Source organism: Toxotes jaculatrix, chromosome 8 (assembly GCF_017976425.1).
Source record: "Toxotes jaculatrix isolate fToxJac2 chromosome 8, fToxJac2.pri, whole genome shotgun sequence".
Lineage (NCBI taxonomy): Eukaryota > Metazoa > Chordata > Actinopteri > Toxotidae > Toxotes > Toxotes jaculatrix.
This window is the reverse complement of record NC_054401.1, coordinates 5,025,160-5,041,353: the sequence shown is the minus strand read 5'-3', so window position 1 is coordinate 5,041,353 and position 16,194 is coordinate 5,025,160. Positions and strand designations below refer to the sequence as shown.

At 41.5% G+C, this 16,194-nt stretch overlaps 2 protein-coding genes and 1 long non-coding RNA gene across 5 annotated transcripts; 1 reads left to right on the top strand and 2 right to left on the bottom strand.

Moving 5' to 3' along the window:
• Positions 1-208: 208 nt before the first annotated feature.
• Positions 209-10,297, top strand: LOC121186110. The gene is made up of 5 exons (XR_005894405.1): positions 209-427; positions 1,051-1,165; positions 6,891-6,958; positions 7,798-7,924; positions 10,171-10,297. It is a non-coding gene; the product is annotated as an uncharacterized LOC121186110 (long non-coding RNA).
• Positions 2,702-9,521, bottom strand: LOC121186109 (protein rapunzel-like). 2 transcript variants are annotated; one of them, XM_041044741.1, is made up of 3 exons: positions 9,503-9,521; positions 8,203-8,280; positions 2,702-5,310 (listed from the first exon to the last, which is right to left on the bottom strand). In XM_041044741.1, the coding sequence occupies exon 3, from the start codon at positions 5,269-5,271 to the stop codon at positions 4,558-4,560; it is 714 nt and encodes a 237-aa protein (XP_040900675.1). In that variant the 5' UTR covers positions 5,272-5,310; positions 8,203-8,280; positions 9,503-9,521; the 3' UTR covers positions 2,702-4,557. The 2 variants fall into 2 exon arrangements, with proteins under 2 accessions (XP_040900675.1, XP_040900674.1); XM_041044740.1 differs by lacking the exon at positions 9,503-9,521 and adding an exon at positions 9,166-9,184.
• Positions 10,298-10,575: 278 nt separating the features above from the next.
• On the bottom strand, positions 10,576-13,840 carry LOC121185374. Of its 2 annotated transcripts, none has more exons than XM_041043420.1 (4): positions 13,207-13,840; positions 12,457-12,756; positions 11,992-12,082; positions 10,576-11,564 (listed from the first exon to the last, which is right to left on the bottom strand). In XM_041043420.1, the coding sequence occupies exons 1-4, from the start codon at positions 13,592-13,594 to the stop codon at positions 11,180-11,182; spliced, it is 1,164 nt and encodes a 387-aa protein (XP_040899354.1). In that variant the 5' UTR covers positions 13,595-13,840; the 3' UTR covers positions 10,576-11,179. The 2 variants fall into 2 exon arrangements, with proteins under 2 accessions (XP_040899354.1, XP_040899355.1); XM_041043421.1 differs by having other exon boundaries at positions 12,457-12,753.
• Positions 13,841-16,194: the final 2,354 nt, after the last annotated feature.

The following is a 16,194-nucleotide window of genomic DNA, read 5'->3' as shown; positions in this document are numbered from 1 at the left end:
CAAACAAGTTTTTTTTTTTCCCTTCGAGTTTTAACAAAATTCCCACGGTTCTCTCATTCACACTGGAACTGAGGAAGGGTCCAAAAACAGGATCCAGAGAAGGAAAGGAGATGCGCACTTAATGTCTGCAAAGGAGAGAGAGAGATAGAGAGAAAGAGAGAGAGAGAGAGAAAGCGGGGGCTAAAGAGAGGGGGGAGAGACCGACAAACAGAAACGGCGCAAACTGCAAGAGGTGAATATGTGGTCGGTTCCACTTTGTTCCCAGTCTTCGTGTCACAATGAAAGCAGGATTCAGTGCGTTTTCAACGGATCTATTTTTTGGTGTAAAATATTTCCCTCGTGTTTTCTTCTGAGCGAGGTCTGAGCAGATGCCTCATCACCATAATGCTCTTTAGCTGTTGTGGATGTGAAAGGCTCCAAACTTGAGGTAAGACGATCGATTGGGAAACTGTTGTTTTTTGTTATTTTAATATTTGTGTGATAACTTGATAAAACACTGTCATATATGTTTGTTTTTTTTTTTTACCATAAACGCTCCTCAAATCATAAAAAGATGCTCTGAAACTTAAACACAGCTGCGGCGTGAAATACCTTATACCCTAAACATTTAGGTCTGTAATAAGGTTCAGAATAGGTTGATCTTAATTATATTAATAGAGATTTTTGCATTATGGCGGCAAACTGTGCTTATTTATACCTACAGCACCGACGTGCGTCACCCATCTCCAGTCTGATTTGTCACAAATATAAATAAATCGTACTGAAACACCCACTGAAAAATGAATTATACACCAAATGTAGTATTTTTATCAGTCAGAGGACTTGATGATGATCACATTAAACCTCACATCCCCTTCATCTGTGCGCACACGACGCGCCCTTAGAGAGCCAAAGCTGAGCCTCCCTCACCAGAGGAGGGAAAAAAAAATCATTACGCAAATCGTTTCTCCTTCAACCGCTTAAGGACCTCACCTCATGTATGAACATTTCACTTCGACATATGCTTAGCACTTTCTCTTGAATTTCTGAAATTATACCCATTTTCTTCAGGTGGAAATGGATTCTCCGAAACGAGCTCATGTGTCATGAAGAGAAAAACGAGGACCATCATATGACGGACGACGTGCGTCAGTGGCTCGGAGACGCGCATCAGTCTGCAGAACAGGTAAGCGCCTCAAATCTTTGTGTCTCCGTAATCTGCATTTCAAACGCCTGCAATGCACATTTTCCTGTTTTGGTTCCCCCACTCAAAGCTCAAAGTCAAACCCGTTCAGCTGGATAGTGATGCTTGAGGGCCATACCAGAGGTACTTAACCCCCGGCCATGTACCCAAACCGAACCTAGGTTACCTAACTTCACTTCAGCTAACTCCCCTCCCAGTTTCGATTGTTTCCGTGCAGGCCACGGCCACATAGGAGCTATAACCTATATAGAAGAAGCAGGTTGTGATAGCTGGTCAGTGTAGAAACGCAGATGTGACGCTTCAGTGTTGTGGGCCCTCACGGAGCTCGGTGAAAACAGGTGTGATGGTGAAGCGAGTGAAGTTCTCCCGCCCCCTTGTGTTCACATCGGTTAATTGCAACTTCACATCTTGGATCTTTGGCCTCCTAGAGTGCATCATCTCAAACCATTTTCCACTTTCCCAAACACACCAGTAGTGTATTTGGGGCAAACAGAATAATGTACAAAATGTCTATAGTGATGTTGTCAAACTGTGATCAGGTTAAGATGCTTATTTTCCAACGTAAATATTCTGCTGTAAGTGTATGGAATTCAATTTGCCTTGTAATTATTGAACATCTTCAAAGAATTAAAGAAAACACATTAAATTGAGAATTAATAAAAACATTTTTAAAATAGGAAAAAAACAACGACCCTGCCTTAAAACTATAGAAATGTTCCCGTTTCATTACAACCACAGCATTTCACTCATTGGGATTTCTCTGTTGTTGTTTTTTCTCCTCTGTGCATGCCTGCCATTTAACATTACTTTTGGTAGAGTAACAGAGGAGGAGAAGTCTGAGAGGAGAAAGCACATACAATATTGTTTCTTTTATTTTGCTATAGTGAAAGATTTTGCAGTTTTTAAATACTAAAGTAATAGAAAATATGTATTTATATGTATTGTATATTTCTGAACATATTTGCAATGTATTTTGACACTTGGTTTGTGCCTCAATTGTGCTTTCAAGAAGATTAATTAGTTTAATTTATTAGTTATATGGCCTAAAAATTATAAGGCCATAAGTATGTGGACAGCCAAACATTATACCATGGTGTGATTGTTGAAAATCTCTTTCCAAAAATCATGAGCATTAATATGCTGCTCTAAAAGCCATCAGTCTTTTGAGAAGCTTGTCCAGCAGATTTTGGAACCTGGCTGCCCGAATTTTTGCCATTCAGCTACAAGAGCATTGGCGCTGGGCGATAAGGCTTGGCTCACAGTCACCGTTCCAGTTTCATCCCAAAAGTGTTGCGTGGGGTTGAGATCAGGCCTCATCAAACTGGGGTAAACACTTATTGATGGGCACGGTTTTCATGCACGGGGTTATTGATATGTCTATACAGCAAAGGACCTTCACCAAACTGTGCACTATTGTGTAAAATACCATTTAAAAATCCCCTGTAATTCTGTTCCTTTAAATGGAGTATTTCTCCACATTGCTGTTTTTATCATCGTAAGAATTAACGACTCCAGCTGTATTATTCACTCATGTTTATTTGTAGTAGTGCATATACACCCAAAGATCCATAGCAAAAAAGGCAAGATAATCACATATATATAACATTTCAAAACAGCCTTAAGACGTTCATATACATTTCCTGCGTGTCAGCAGCATTTTGGCTATATTTATGTAGCGTATACTGAATCCGTTGTAACAATAAGAGATATGGCACACTGCCATGGCCTCAACAAACCAATTTAACACAGAGTTAGGTATTGACAGGATGAGAGCAGTATCGACTAGACCCCTGCAAAACATTTTTAAAAATACACAGACTGCGAGGTCTGAAAGACATTAATGACAATCAGATTAACCCACAAAAATAATTCATCATTACTATTTCTCTCATTTGCACCTAAGTAAAATTTTCACATATTTTTAACATATTTTGTATGTTTCAGATTTTATGAGTTGAATCTCCCAGGATAAACTGCCCTAATAAGATTTAAGCCAAAAAAAAGAACTTTAAAGAATACACAATTATACAAAACAAATCAAACATTTAGGCACTGTTGGTCAGATGATGAAGTACATAACAAGACCGTGAAGAGCTAGCATTGTTATCTTGAAGTTGAGGCTAAACTGTAAAAGGAAAAATAAAAAATCAATAATAGACATTAAATGTTTTTAGGCTCTAAATGACCATAACCCAAAGAAACCCACAGATAATTTCATCTATGTATTACAGCAACACTTGGTGCACCTCCTGCATTGCTAAAAGGCTGTAGCACATATAGTAACAGAATGACACAAGTTGAGAGGGGAAGGTTTCTCAGAATACCACATTTCAAAGTCAAATAGCACAATTCAGGGTAGTGAACATGGAAGCACATACAGTATTTTTAGATTACATTTAGAATATCCTGCAGTGAAGTGTTTATTTTGCCAGATGTTAGTGTTACAACAGATCCGATTTCTGCTAGTGTTTTCAATTTTTTAACTGAAAATGTTCACTAAAAACAAAGAAAAATAAAGAACTCAGCAGCATCTGAAATTAGTGTAGAAAAGATCAATTTAGTGCTTTGACAACAACAAGTATGCATTGTGTATCATGGCAGTATGACCACATCATATATGATTATATGATTGTATCGCTGCAGTTACATTCATAGCTCAGAACCTTTGGCATACTTGTTCCTTGTTTCATAGTTATAACTTGACTCACAACTCTCTCTGTCTAATAGAAGGTATTTCATCAATAGCATGAGATAAGAAATATGATACTGACTTGTATAATTTAAATGATTCATAGGAAGCCCCTGTATTGGTGTTATGTTCATATGACAGCAGCCTAAGCTTGTTAGTGTAGGATATTTGCTCATTCCAACGTACTTTTCCCTTGTAGTGTAATACATGTGTTTCACAAAATCTAAAATGAATTCCTAATTGGCAGATGTTTTCCAAAAGTGCATTATGGGATGGGACGTCACTCAGGCCAGGTACATTTCTGTCAAAGCCTAATTTGATGTGATATCTGGCATTTTACAGACACTGCCCAAAATGTAGCTCTTAGTGTATATTTGTGATTTGAAGCAAATACAAAACAGTCAAATATTTTACAATAATTTTGTTGTCTTTACCCCAACCTGGACAGAACCTCTGCATAAAGACCGCTCAGAGACCACTTGTGTATACAGCGAGTTTTAGACAAATTATGTGATTTTTAAAATGAGACATGTTCATTTTAATCACCAGGTCCTCAGCCAGTGAAACGAGATGCATACAAATTGCTTATAGGACGAGAAGAAGCCAAGAGGAAGCGGTTAGTGTGGGAATGTGGACTTGTGAGTCCTGAAAATGAAGGCAAAGCCGCGGTAGAGAAAAAAGCTCCTCATGCTTCTTCTTCAGTTCTTGGTGCTTCTTCTTCGCACCTGCGAAGAGCTTCCTGCATCTTCTTTTGCACGTGCTCCATCTTCTTGGCCCACTCCTCGCTGATACTCTCTTCATCGTCCCCTATGATGGCAGAGTAGCCCATGAGGGCGATGAGCCCGATGCAGAACAGGTAGGTGAGGCGTGTGCAGAGTCGCTCCATGGTGCCACGGTCGCCCTGCGAGTGCTTCAGGTAGACCTCCAGGATGGGCTTGCTGAAGAGCTTCGGTTTACCCACCACCCCATCGTAGAGGGTGTGCAGGTTCTGATCGCCCAAGTCATTGGCATAGCTCTCTTCAAAGTCGTCCTTCTTGCGCTCGCGGTGCTCCGGCCTTGCCTCCACCATCTCCATGAACTTTCTGAACTGGTTCTTCAGATTCTCCTCCACCTGACAGTACTGGCCATCCAGCGTTTCCTTCTTGATCTGTACCAGCGTGTTGCGATTCTGCTGGGACAGCTGGTCCAGGGATCGGTTGACCGAGCCGAACTCCCGTTTCAGGGTGCGGATGTCCTCGTCATCAATGTGGTGCAGCACCACCCGGATCAGAGAGCCAGCCACGCCAAAGATGGGATTAACTACGGCTGCTGCTGAGGAGATGGTGGCCACACACTTAAGCACATTGACCAGGCCCTGCTTCAGCTTGGCCTGGTCCTCAATGATCTCTTCTTCCATCATGGCTCAGATGCTGAAGTCACTGTGTGACGATGTGGACGTCTGTGAGAGAAAGAGAGAGGAGGAGAGGGAGGGAGAAGAAAATCAGTTTACTGTTTAACTGATGGTCTTTAGAATGCTGCAGCTGCATTTAATTAAACAAAGAATTCTAGGTGCAAATTTGCTCTCAGGACATAGAGTCATAGTAAAACAACAACTGGCTAATTTTACAGTCAAAGCACTGAAACAAACAGGCTGGGGTGAAGGCCTAAATATTCATTAAACATTTCTAAATATAGTTACAGATTGTTTTGTTTGTTTTTATTGGTTTACATAAATATCAGGGAAAACTGGGGGATTTTTTTTTTCTTCAAACCCATTACACTGCAGGTTTCAGCAGTGAAGGAGTTAATAGCCTCTCCCTCTCAGTGACACAGCTCCTTTCAGCACCAGACCGTTTTCTGTGTGTTTCTATGGACTGAGATGATAGCTCCTCAGCACCAGCAGCAGCCGCCGCCACCGCAGTGAGCTCAATGAGGAAGGCATGTTGAGACACTAGCAGCAGCTAATGGGAGGGACAGTGAAATGCTTTAGCTGCAGTTCAGAGGGAAAACAAAAATTCCACGGGTGACTGAGCTGTAAGACGTGTTTATTACATAACAGGAGCTACTATCACAAATATAATACAATTTCAAGTTACCTTAGAGGACGAATTTAGATATTAAAAGATAAAACTGTGTGAGCTGACTGACTGATGATGGCTACAAGAAAATTTGTCAACACCTAAATGTTAAAACAGGTTTTTTCCACAAGCAGAAGCATGATATGGTACAGTGGCATTAGCCACAAAGCTAAATTTGGTTCAGACACTCAGAGCACTTCTAACAAAAAAGGAAGAAAGAGTTTCTGTGTGTGTGTGTGTGTGTGTGTGTGTGTGTGTGTGTGTGTTGTAAGTACCACTGTATGCCTGCAGTGGTACTTCAGACACATACCACTCTGAGATTGCACATAGATGATCACAACACCTGTGTTCTACACATCTAATGACCACAAGTCTGAGCAAGTTAAAACAGGCCTCTGAGACACACAACTGTAACACACAATGGTTTCTGTTTTGTTTTCTCTCTTTTCTTTTTGAATACTTGCGTCCACCAGAGGGGGCGGTAATTTACCTATGATGACAGAGACACCCATAACATCCACCATCTGATTTCAGCACCACCACTGTGGACTGAAAGCTGTGACGCTCAGGAGTAGGATTTAACCCTTTACCTTCAGGTTAACTTTAGATGATGTATTTAAATTCCTGTGATCAACAACAGCTTAAGAAAATGTTTAACTTATCTTTATAATTGTGAAGCCTATGCTTGAAAAATCTTGGAAAATGAGATGAAATCCCTAAAGATGTTTCTGAAATGTCAGTTTAGGAGAATTTTTAAAATCAATTCTTCATCATGTTTTTTCAACTTTTGCACCGAAGGCGATCTGCTCTGCCCACAAATGTCACTTTTTTGTTTTTTCCTAGTATAAGTGCTGATAAAGAGTTCTTTGCTGTCATAGGTGGTACATAATAGCAACCACATTATTTACAAAATTACATTCATATGTGTTATGTTCCTGTTTTTGTGCCCTTGTTTCCACAGATGATGTCCCACAAGAGAAAACCCTCTATGTGTCAGCACACCATGGCAATCAGCAAGACGAGATGCAGGTAATGAAAGGGTTAATTGCTGTTTTTTGACACATTGCTTCTCTGAAACATTACCACTATTAAAAAAAAACTAATAATAAATTGTAGGGAATAATCTGAGCTATTTTTAATCCCAAATTAGATAATTTTGGTGAATTTGGCAGCTTCCTGTAGCTGCATTTCAATATGCAATAATAAATTAACCCTTTGCGCAAAGAATTATCCTTAAATCGACTCTCCACCTTGAGTGACATTTCTTAACTGGTGAGCTTGATGATTTTGAAATTTCTTTGAATAATTTTGAGAAACATGGATTGATTTTTTTCAATGTATGGGTGTTATATATCAATAAAAATGCTAATTAATGGCCAATAAATTAAACCAATTACAATTCAACTCTGCTCTGTGGATTAACCAATCGCTTCTCTGCGACAGCATGGCCTTTAGAGACGGCGGAGGACGCAACATTCCCAAATGTCAGTCAGAAAGTCTTGGTCTAAAGTTGTGACTCATTGCATTATTGCTACATTATTGGGCATCTATACAGAAACTAGCCATAAGAGGATGTAAAGTTTTAGCCACTGCAAGGAAGCATGATTTGACCATGACTTGATTGTTAATAAAGCAGCTCTGTTTTTCTGATCAGGAAGTGTGAAGCTGCTCTCACCTGTTTCCCTGCAGTGGAGTGGCCATCTTGAATGTTTTCTGTGATCAGAGCAGTTGTAGGCTAATCCACATATACATATTAAACTTTATTAAAATTGTTCCTAAAGCACATGAGTTACATTTTCATATCTTGCGTGAATGATTTTTTGCCTCCTCTTCATGCAACATGACGGTTTGCTCTCTTGTCTTTGCAGATCACAGCCTGTGTGGCAGCAGGGAGTCTTCTCTAAGGAAGTACGCCCGTGAGGCTAATACAGTTCAAACAATAACTTAACAAATGAAGACTAACATACAAGAATCATCCGGAGTTCTTCAATGTTTGTAAGTACTATAACAAACAAGACACCCCCTTTGCTAACAGCTCAGGGCCAGTCAGCTGCCTACATGCCTAGCTATGGCTCCCCCTAGCCGTGCCTCCATATTTCCTTGTTAATGCACACCATAATGCCCTGACCCTCCCTGCTGAATTACACTGTAAAGCCACCAAAATACACCTGAAAACCTCAATTTCTCTGTCTAAATGTGGACTATACAGTCTCAGCCTGTCTCCCAGTCAACATTGGGCCCCATTGGCCTCAGTAGGATAGAGGATTTCTTACCTTTTGAGAGTGTCTCTGCCTATACCTCTCTCTCCAAAGTCCCAACCTCGACAGCCTCCTTCTTCTTCCCAGCAATCCCTGCAAAAAAGGACACTTCCATGTATGTTGAATATGTAGGGGTGATCAAATTGGACTAAACCATTTACAAAGAGCCCAAAAAGCCCCCAAAACCCAAAAATGGCCCTTTTGGCCTCCAACACACTTAAGCTCCAAAACGCCATTTTAAAATGACATTTCAATGGCCTTAAACAGTAAAGCCCACTCCTCAAATACACCGTGGTCTACCCCTATGCTTTCAACTTATTTTGGCCCATCCAGTAGTCATACAGTTGATACTGATGAACAATGTTCAGTCAGTGCGCAACCGAGCTCTCAGAGACTTAAAGCTGCCTTTTGTGCCTTTGCCAAGCCCTGGAGCATCTTTGGGAGGCTGCAAGTAGTCCATTTGATGCATTTATGGGTCAAAGAGACCCTTTTCTTTTGGGCTGGAGCAAAAAAACTCGAAGGAAAATATTTTCGTGAGAGTAGAATCCAATAACGCAAAGAGATAGTTGTGCATCCAAACGGGCCTCTCCAAAAGTGCACAGGTGGATCCAAAGGCACAGAGAGCTCTCCAAAGGCTCCAGGAGGAAAAAAGAGAAGTTTATCCAGCGCACAAGATAATTATAATTATAATTCTGTCTAAATGTTACCGATTGTACTCAAAAATTAAAAGTCACATTCCAAAAATGCCGAATTTAAAGTCTACTAAAGCAAAGTGCAACGAGAAAAAAAATGTTCCAAATGGCGCAGTGGCGCTGCAGACCATAAAGTTATTAATTTCGCGTATTTAAATATGTAATTTTTCTTAAATATTTATGTGCTAGCACTGGCAACGCTGTAGCACAGATCACAAATCAAAATTGCCGTCTGTCTGACCAGCAGTAGCCATCAAGCAAGCAAAACCCTGAGCGGTAAACGCACCCATTCAGCGCGCAAAAGTACTCCTGCAATGAGCCACAGTCTGGTCCTTAATCCAGACTCGAATAATTCAGTCCTGCAGCACAAAGATATATGACCTATACATTAGAAAAACCATTCAGACCAATCCAGTGAATTTTTAGGTGGAGGGATGACTGCGCCGGCGGTTGAAGCTGTTTCCCCCAAAACAAACCCCTATGCAAATTCTGTCGGCTGCTGTCAGTAAAGCGTTAAAGAACAATCCTGTTCCCTCCTCAGCCTGTCTGATGTCTGTGATGTTTACGTCGTATTTTACGGTGGCAAAAACAGGATGGGCGTTCGCCTCCCTGCGTGTCCAGACCTGAGCCTCTAGCAGGTTAAAGACCCCGTATCCCCTCTCTGAAACATCCGGCCTCAGGCAACAGCAGCACAAGAGAAGCCCTGTCCTTCCAGCGGCTTGTAATGGAAACTGTGGGGAAAAATACAACTAAAAAGCCGACTGACGGTTTAAAAGGACAAAGCCTTCGTTATCTGCTCAAACACGAGTCTCACACATCGACGCTCAGAGCATCGTGGTGGTGAGAAAAAAAAAATGCGCATGTGTAGCGTTTATTCTGTGCCAGCCGGGCGCACGCCTGTTGTCATTGTGCATTTGCCGCAGCAGCTGTCAGACAGATCACATTTCAGACTGAAGTCACAGAGCGATGGACACTCACAGTCCTGAATGATACCGTAGTATCCACACTTGTGCAACATCAGCTGTGCGTCGGGCTGCGGTCAAAATGCGTAATATTAGGCTCCAGGGTTACAAACAGCCTCTGTCGCAAGACGTCCTTGTGTTTTGTTTTTTTTAGCTGGGGGGGGCAGGAGGAGCGCTCTGTTGACGGTTTGAAAACCACCATAACGAGGTGTGGAGGCAGTGGCTAAAAACACAAAGACATGAGCCACATATTTGTACAAATCAACCGTAATACACTCTAGACTCCCTGTTATTATTAGTAATATTTCGTATTTATTATTTCTTCGCAGGTCCGGTTACCCTTTTCTCTCATTCAGCAGGTAAGCCTATGTATTTGGATAAAACACACGGTTCACTGTATCACATGAATGCATACGTCGTCTGATGTACCACCAAACAATCTTTTATGATGCTGGGTGTCTGATTTCATTCAGTGCACGAATATTTAAAAAATAAACAAAAAGAAATGGAATTGTTTTTATACTTTTACTGTGCATAATTTCCAGGAAAAAAACACACGCATTTTGGGTCATTGAAAGCTTTGTTCACTCAGGGATCAGTGAGTTCATTTTGCTCGAATATTTGAGCGTATACTACTTACTAAAAAAAAAAAAAAAAGAAACAGACAGACTAAGGATGGATGAGAACTAAACTTTGATTACAAAAATGAAAAGACAATACCACAGCTGTTTATGTTAAATGTTTTTATTACTGAACACGTCCAAAAAAGAACAAAATACATTTAGGTTTTACCAGTAAAAAACGAAAACAAAAAAAACAACTCAAAACTCAAATGAATTAATTATAATTCTTCACCTGTTATTAAGACAAAGATGTTGAGCTTATAATTTGACCATTATAGATGTCTTGATTGTAGTTACAGACGTTGAACTCCAGGGGCACTGCATGGATACAGTGGCTGTTACAGGGGTAAGCCTTATATTTCCTCAGAATACATTTATGCAGTTAGCATTTTGTACAGGCATGCAGTGTGCCAAAGAAGACTGTAATGAGGACAGAGTTAATCAGTGAAAAATTACAGCCTATGTGATGTAAATGCAGTGTTGTTGTTCTCAGGAATATTAGTTGCATAAGTCAACTAAGAAACACAAAAAACACTTAAAGTGAAAAACACAATTTCATTAGACCTGAGACAAACCTCAACATTATCAGAACAAATCAACCAGAAACTATGAACAAAATACAAACATTCACATAGTCCAGTGTTCTACGTAACATAACGAAATGTAATGAAAAGTTTTAAATATGCAGAATCTCAAAAAGCGTAACTACTATCTATCAGCTGCACATTATTCCTCCACTGTTGGTGTGGGATCCAGCTCTGTTAGGTCCCTGAGTTTCTCCAGATGGGTCGGTCTGGTGGCGAGCAATTTTTCGAGCGTAGTACCTCCTGGACGCAGCTCTCCACGCCTCCCTCTGCAGCGTCTGAGACTCTTCAGGTAACTCGGATATCAGCGTCCTCCTCCTCTTATCCTCAAAAGAGATGGGTTGTGAATATGGAGACGCTGAAATGTGGGGAAAGGTTCCGGAGCGTGAGGGGTTTGCCTGTTGGCGGGCTATTTTTCGGGCGTAATACCGCCTGGAGGCAGCTCTCCAGGCTGCTCTCTTCAGTCTCTGAGCCTCCTCCGGCAGCTCGGACATCGGCACGCTCCTTTTCTTGTTCCTGAGGAGGTCAAGAGGTGAGGTGATCACACATAAATAGGTATGCAGTTCACACAGCACTTCTTCCTTTTTTTTTAAAGTGTTTTAAAGGGATTTAAGCATGTGTGGGACAATACTTGATTCTTAATTAAGTCCACTAAAATAACTGACAAATGAACAGACATATTCTTCACTGTCAGGGTAAAATATACCAACTTTCCAAGTCTAGTGGGCACCAAGAGGAAAACTGGATTAGCACAATACTCTTCAGCTTGCAGCCGTAACATTCAACGACAGTGTGTTGTCAACATTTGACTAAATATTCACAGAAAAATAAATGTAGGGTTGTACTGTGGATTTTCCCCTCTAATAAACAGCTAGCAATCCAAAAGAGGTAACTGTAGACCATAGCTATCTGACACAGTATCTGTATCTATGCAATGACTCACCTCAGCTGTTCTCCCTCTGTGATTTGGTGTCCACCCGGGTCGGCTTCAGGTTTCTCCCTGAGCTTTTTTCTCTCTCTGTTCTCCTGTTTTTCTAAAGGGATCAAAAGGGATGAACAGTGTCTTGGTTATGCAATCCCACAAACCATGCTCACACATTTTTACAGCAATGATGTTGAGCTAAGGCTCTTCTCCTAAGACTGCACTGGGCTAGTCTGGAAGTGTTTGACACTGGAGCCAAAACAGAAATGAACATGATTTTGCTGTTTAACAAGATGCGCAAAAATGTGCAAATTTATGATTTGAATCAGGAAATATCTGATCAAAGAATTAGTAAACAAGCCCAATAATACGACCAAGACAAGCCACCTGTGCAACAGAAGAATACACTTAAATAACTAGATCCTTATGTTCCTTTACGGTTGTTAATATTTTTGTAAAGCAGGAATTAAAAGTAGGATACATTACTTTGTACACTGAGGCTCTCTTTGTCCTGACATGGACTGCATGTGCTCTCCTGATGCTCTCCAAATCTCTCCTCGCTCATTTCCCACTTGATTAAGACTGCGTCGATATCACACGGCTCTTCTTTGACTACGAGGCTGCTGGGAGACGTAGGCAGATTTCTGGCTGCCTCTGATACACCTGAAGTCTCTGAGGAGTGGGAGGCGCAGGTCTGGTCCAGGCACATTCTGCTGGGGGATGATGGAAGAACTGACTCCTGGCTTTGGGAGGAGACATGCGAGGGGGGTCTTGCAAAAAGATCTACTGTGGAGGAATGAGAGAACAAACAGCATTCTCAGGGGCAAAAGTAAATTAAATCTACTCTCATTACTGTTAATAAAGCTGCTTTTTGTGTACTTGTAAATTTTGAGTACTACTTTGTGATTGTGCAAAAACAGACAATTTCAGATGAATGACAGAGTTCAGGTGCCTCACTGTCATCAGTCCAGGCCAATAAATAAATGTACAAATAATCATAGACTACATCAGCAGATATAAACTCTAAAAATGTGAATGTCCATCAAATTTGTCTGAGGATAGTATTGATGGGCCACTTCAGCTTCAGCTCCAGAAATAACAACTACTTAGGTTTGTCATTCATCCATCATTCACACACTTATTCTCTTGAAGTGACTTATACTTAGTCAACTTAACTGTGAGGCTCAAAATAACAACGATGTAAAGAAAGAGTCAAAAGAAGTCATGCTTACTTACAGGGAATGCTCATTTCACTCTCTGGCTGCCCTGCTGTCATCTCAGCGTCCATGCAAGCTGGTTCAAACCCACCCTGCTCTCCCTTCTGCCGGTCACTGGAAGCCTGTGACCCGGCGAGGCTGTGGTCGTTTCCAAACAACCCGCAGGTGCATCCCTGTCGACGGAGCACCTGCAGTTCGTGCTCTATCTCCCTCAGCCTGCACTCCAGCCGCTGGATCTCTTTGTCCCTGTCCGTCACCATCCGCTGGTACTCGTAGGTCCTGGAGCTGTTGACACCGTACAGCACGTTTATTATCGAGTCTATCGCCAGTCGGATGGCGTTTTCCACCAGCAGAGTTTCCTCGTCGCGCAGGTGAGGGTGCAAAGTTCTGTTTTTGGCCAAATTCATCTTTGAAATGGACCTATTGTGATGCAAGCAAGCTAACGGACTAGCTAAGGACGCTAGGCTATCGGACGCTGCGGCTCACTGAAGACACCAACCCGCGCACACGCTCGTCAAAAATAAAAGTCGCATTTAGCACACGAATCCAACGCTTTCCCGTAAAATAGAACAACTCCAAACAAAACGTAGTGAGACATTTAACGGACGCTTGATCTACTACACAGGAGTTGCAGGTTAGCTTCCTGCGTCGCCGACTTCTTCGGTACAGCCGGTTGTCAGCGGATGTTTGTTTGGTGGCCACAGCGCCACCTGGTGGCTAATAGGACCACTTACACAAAACCATTTTTTTCTTACTTCTGATGAACAGAGGGAATGATTCCTCTGTTCATACTGGCTTTTAAAAGACCCCTATTATCCCTATTATTTTCAGACCTGTAATCTACACTAAAGAAAGATAAAATAATAAAAAAAAGGGGACAATGGATAAAAAAAATGACAAAGGTGATTTTATTGGCACCACCAATTTAACAGCTCTTACAACAAACTGCCTGCAATTCATCAGTGAATCCAATTAATACATTCCCTGGACTAAAAATAAATACGACTGACAAAAGCATTATAAACTAATATTAAAATATGATTAAAGATTAAAGTCAAGTCCATTGAATAATGAACAATGAAAACAACAGCAATCATAGAAATCGTGCAACCCTTGCAATTAATTATATTTTGGAAATGAACTGTACATATATTAGGGTTTTGTTTGTGTCAGTCTGTACCTACTTTACATCCAAGAGTCAAAATTGATTAAAAAAAAAAAGAAAAGAAGAGTAAGTGTAGTTCTGTGTGCTTGTGCATCTATATGTTGGAAGACAACAGCAGATTCACTGGTTGACTTTGTTTGCTTTTGAACACACCTTATATGACATAAATAAATATATATATATATATATATATATATATATATATATATATATATATATATACATATATATTTATGTCATATATATATATGACATAAATATATATGTATATAGTTTGCATTATCCAGATTCAGACTGACCCATTGCACCACTGCACTATTGGTATTTGTGGGAAAAAAAATAGATGTTCTTTTGGTTGTGTTGTTGCTCTGTAGTGCCTGAGAGCAAAGGAAAACCGAAGTCAAATTCCTTGTTTGTATGCATAAATTTGGCCAATAAAACTGATTCTGATTTAAGTCTTTAATGCATAAAGCCATGGAGTCAGACTGAAAGTGAACCCCTGGCAATTTGTGATCATTTCAAACACCTGTTCTGTGTTGCACCCCTATTCAAACGTTACTGCTGCTTTATGAGGGCAGTCACCGCAGGTCCCTTCTACCACTTCATTCATGAGTCCCGTCCAATCAGAGTCCAGTTTGAGCCGCGCCAAAAATCAGTCGCACCTGTTGCCCATGCGCTAATCAAAACCATGTGACCGGGGAGGAGAGGGGCTCAGCCAATAGCAGGGCAAAATTTTCCGGCGCGGTTTATAAGGCGTCGGGGGACGCTCCGTCGAGTCTCCCGTGGAATACGAGATTCGTCGGTAACGTTCTGCTTTGTCCAAGCTCTTTTTCTGGTAAGTGGATTGAACTGAAGTCGTTACCTGTAGACAGATGAAGCCTGTGTGTTCATGTTTAACGGGTTATTTGTCATTGTACTTTCTGGTGTACAGTGAAAGCTGTGGCTGAGAGCAGAGAGACGATTCAGGCCGAGTGGCGCTGGAACCGCGGCGTTTGCTGGAGACAGGCGGTTCACGTATCCGGAGCAATCCAGAGGAAAAATAGCCGACATGGAGGCCAGGTAAGGCCCACGCAGAACGCTTAAAATGCAACGCTTGAGTTGATTTGTGACCAGAGGCTAACGTGCTCGATTAAGTGGCGGGTTTCCGCAGGACAGTGGAAGGGATTCAGCGGAGCAGCGGATAGAGAGAGAGGGCGAGCGAGAGAGCGCGCCAGAGCGCTGAGTGTTGGAGGTGCAGGCTTGTGTCTTTAGCTCGGTTGAGATGGGCTTTGTAACCAGTATAGCCGCCTTGTAATTTGGGACTGGCCGAGTGTTGGCATGGCTTAGTTGTGGATGGGTTCAGTGTGTGGAAGGCACTCGGGCCTGCATCGATTTGGAGCGCGCTGTTGCTGGGCCGTTTTGTCAGTGTTGTCGGTGGAAACATATATGCAGTTGTGATCCGGACACAACTGTGTATATGTGGAAGCCTGTTGGCAGCATGGGTTGAGTTGTGTGTCTGTTGTCAGGTGTAATTGTGGGAGTTGTTGTTGTTTGAAGTTTTAAAATTCCAGGTTTAATATCCAAAGCCTGTGTGTGGGTGGGTTCCTTCTCTGCAGGAAGGATGAGCTGCTGCAGAGGATCATCAGAGGGTAAGAGAAAGCACATAAGCCTAGGTAGGCCACTTGCTGCATGTTGAATTGTAAGATTCAACATGATACTACACAAGATTTTTGACTTGTCTAGTACCTATGGCTAATGTTGACTTTTTCTTTGTGTGTTGTGCAGGATGGAGGAGCTGCTGATCCAGAGAACCATGAGGATGCATGTTGGCCAATACTGCTCAATGTTTCTACACTGAAGGAT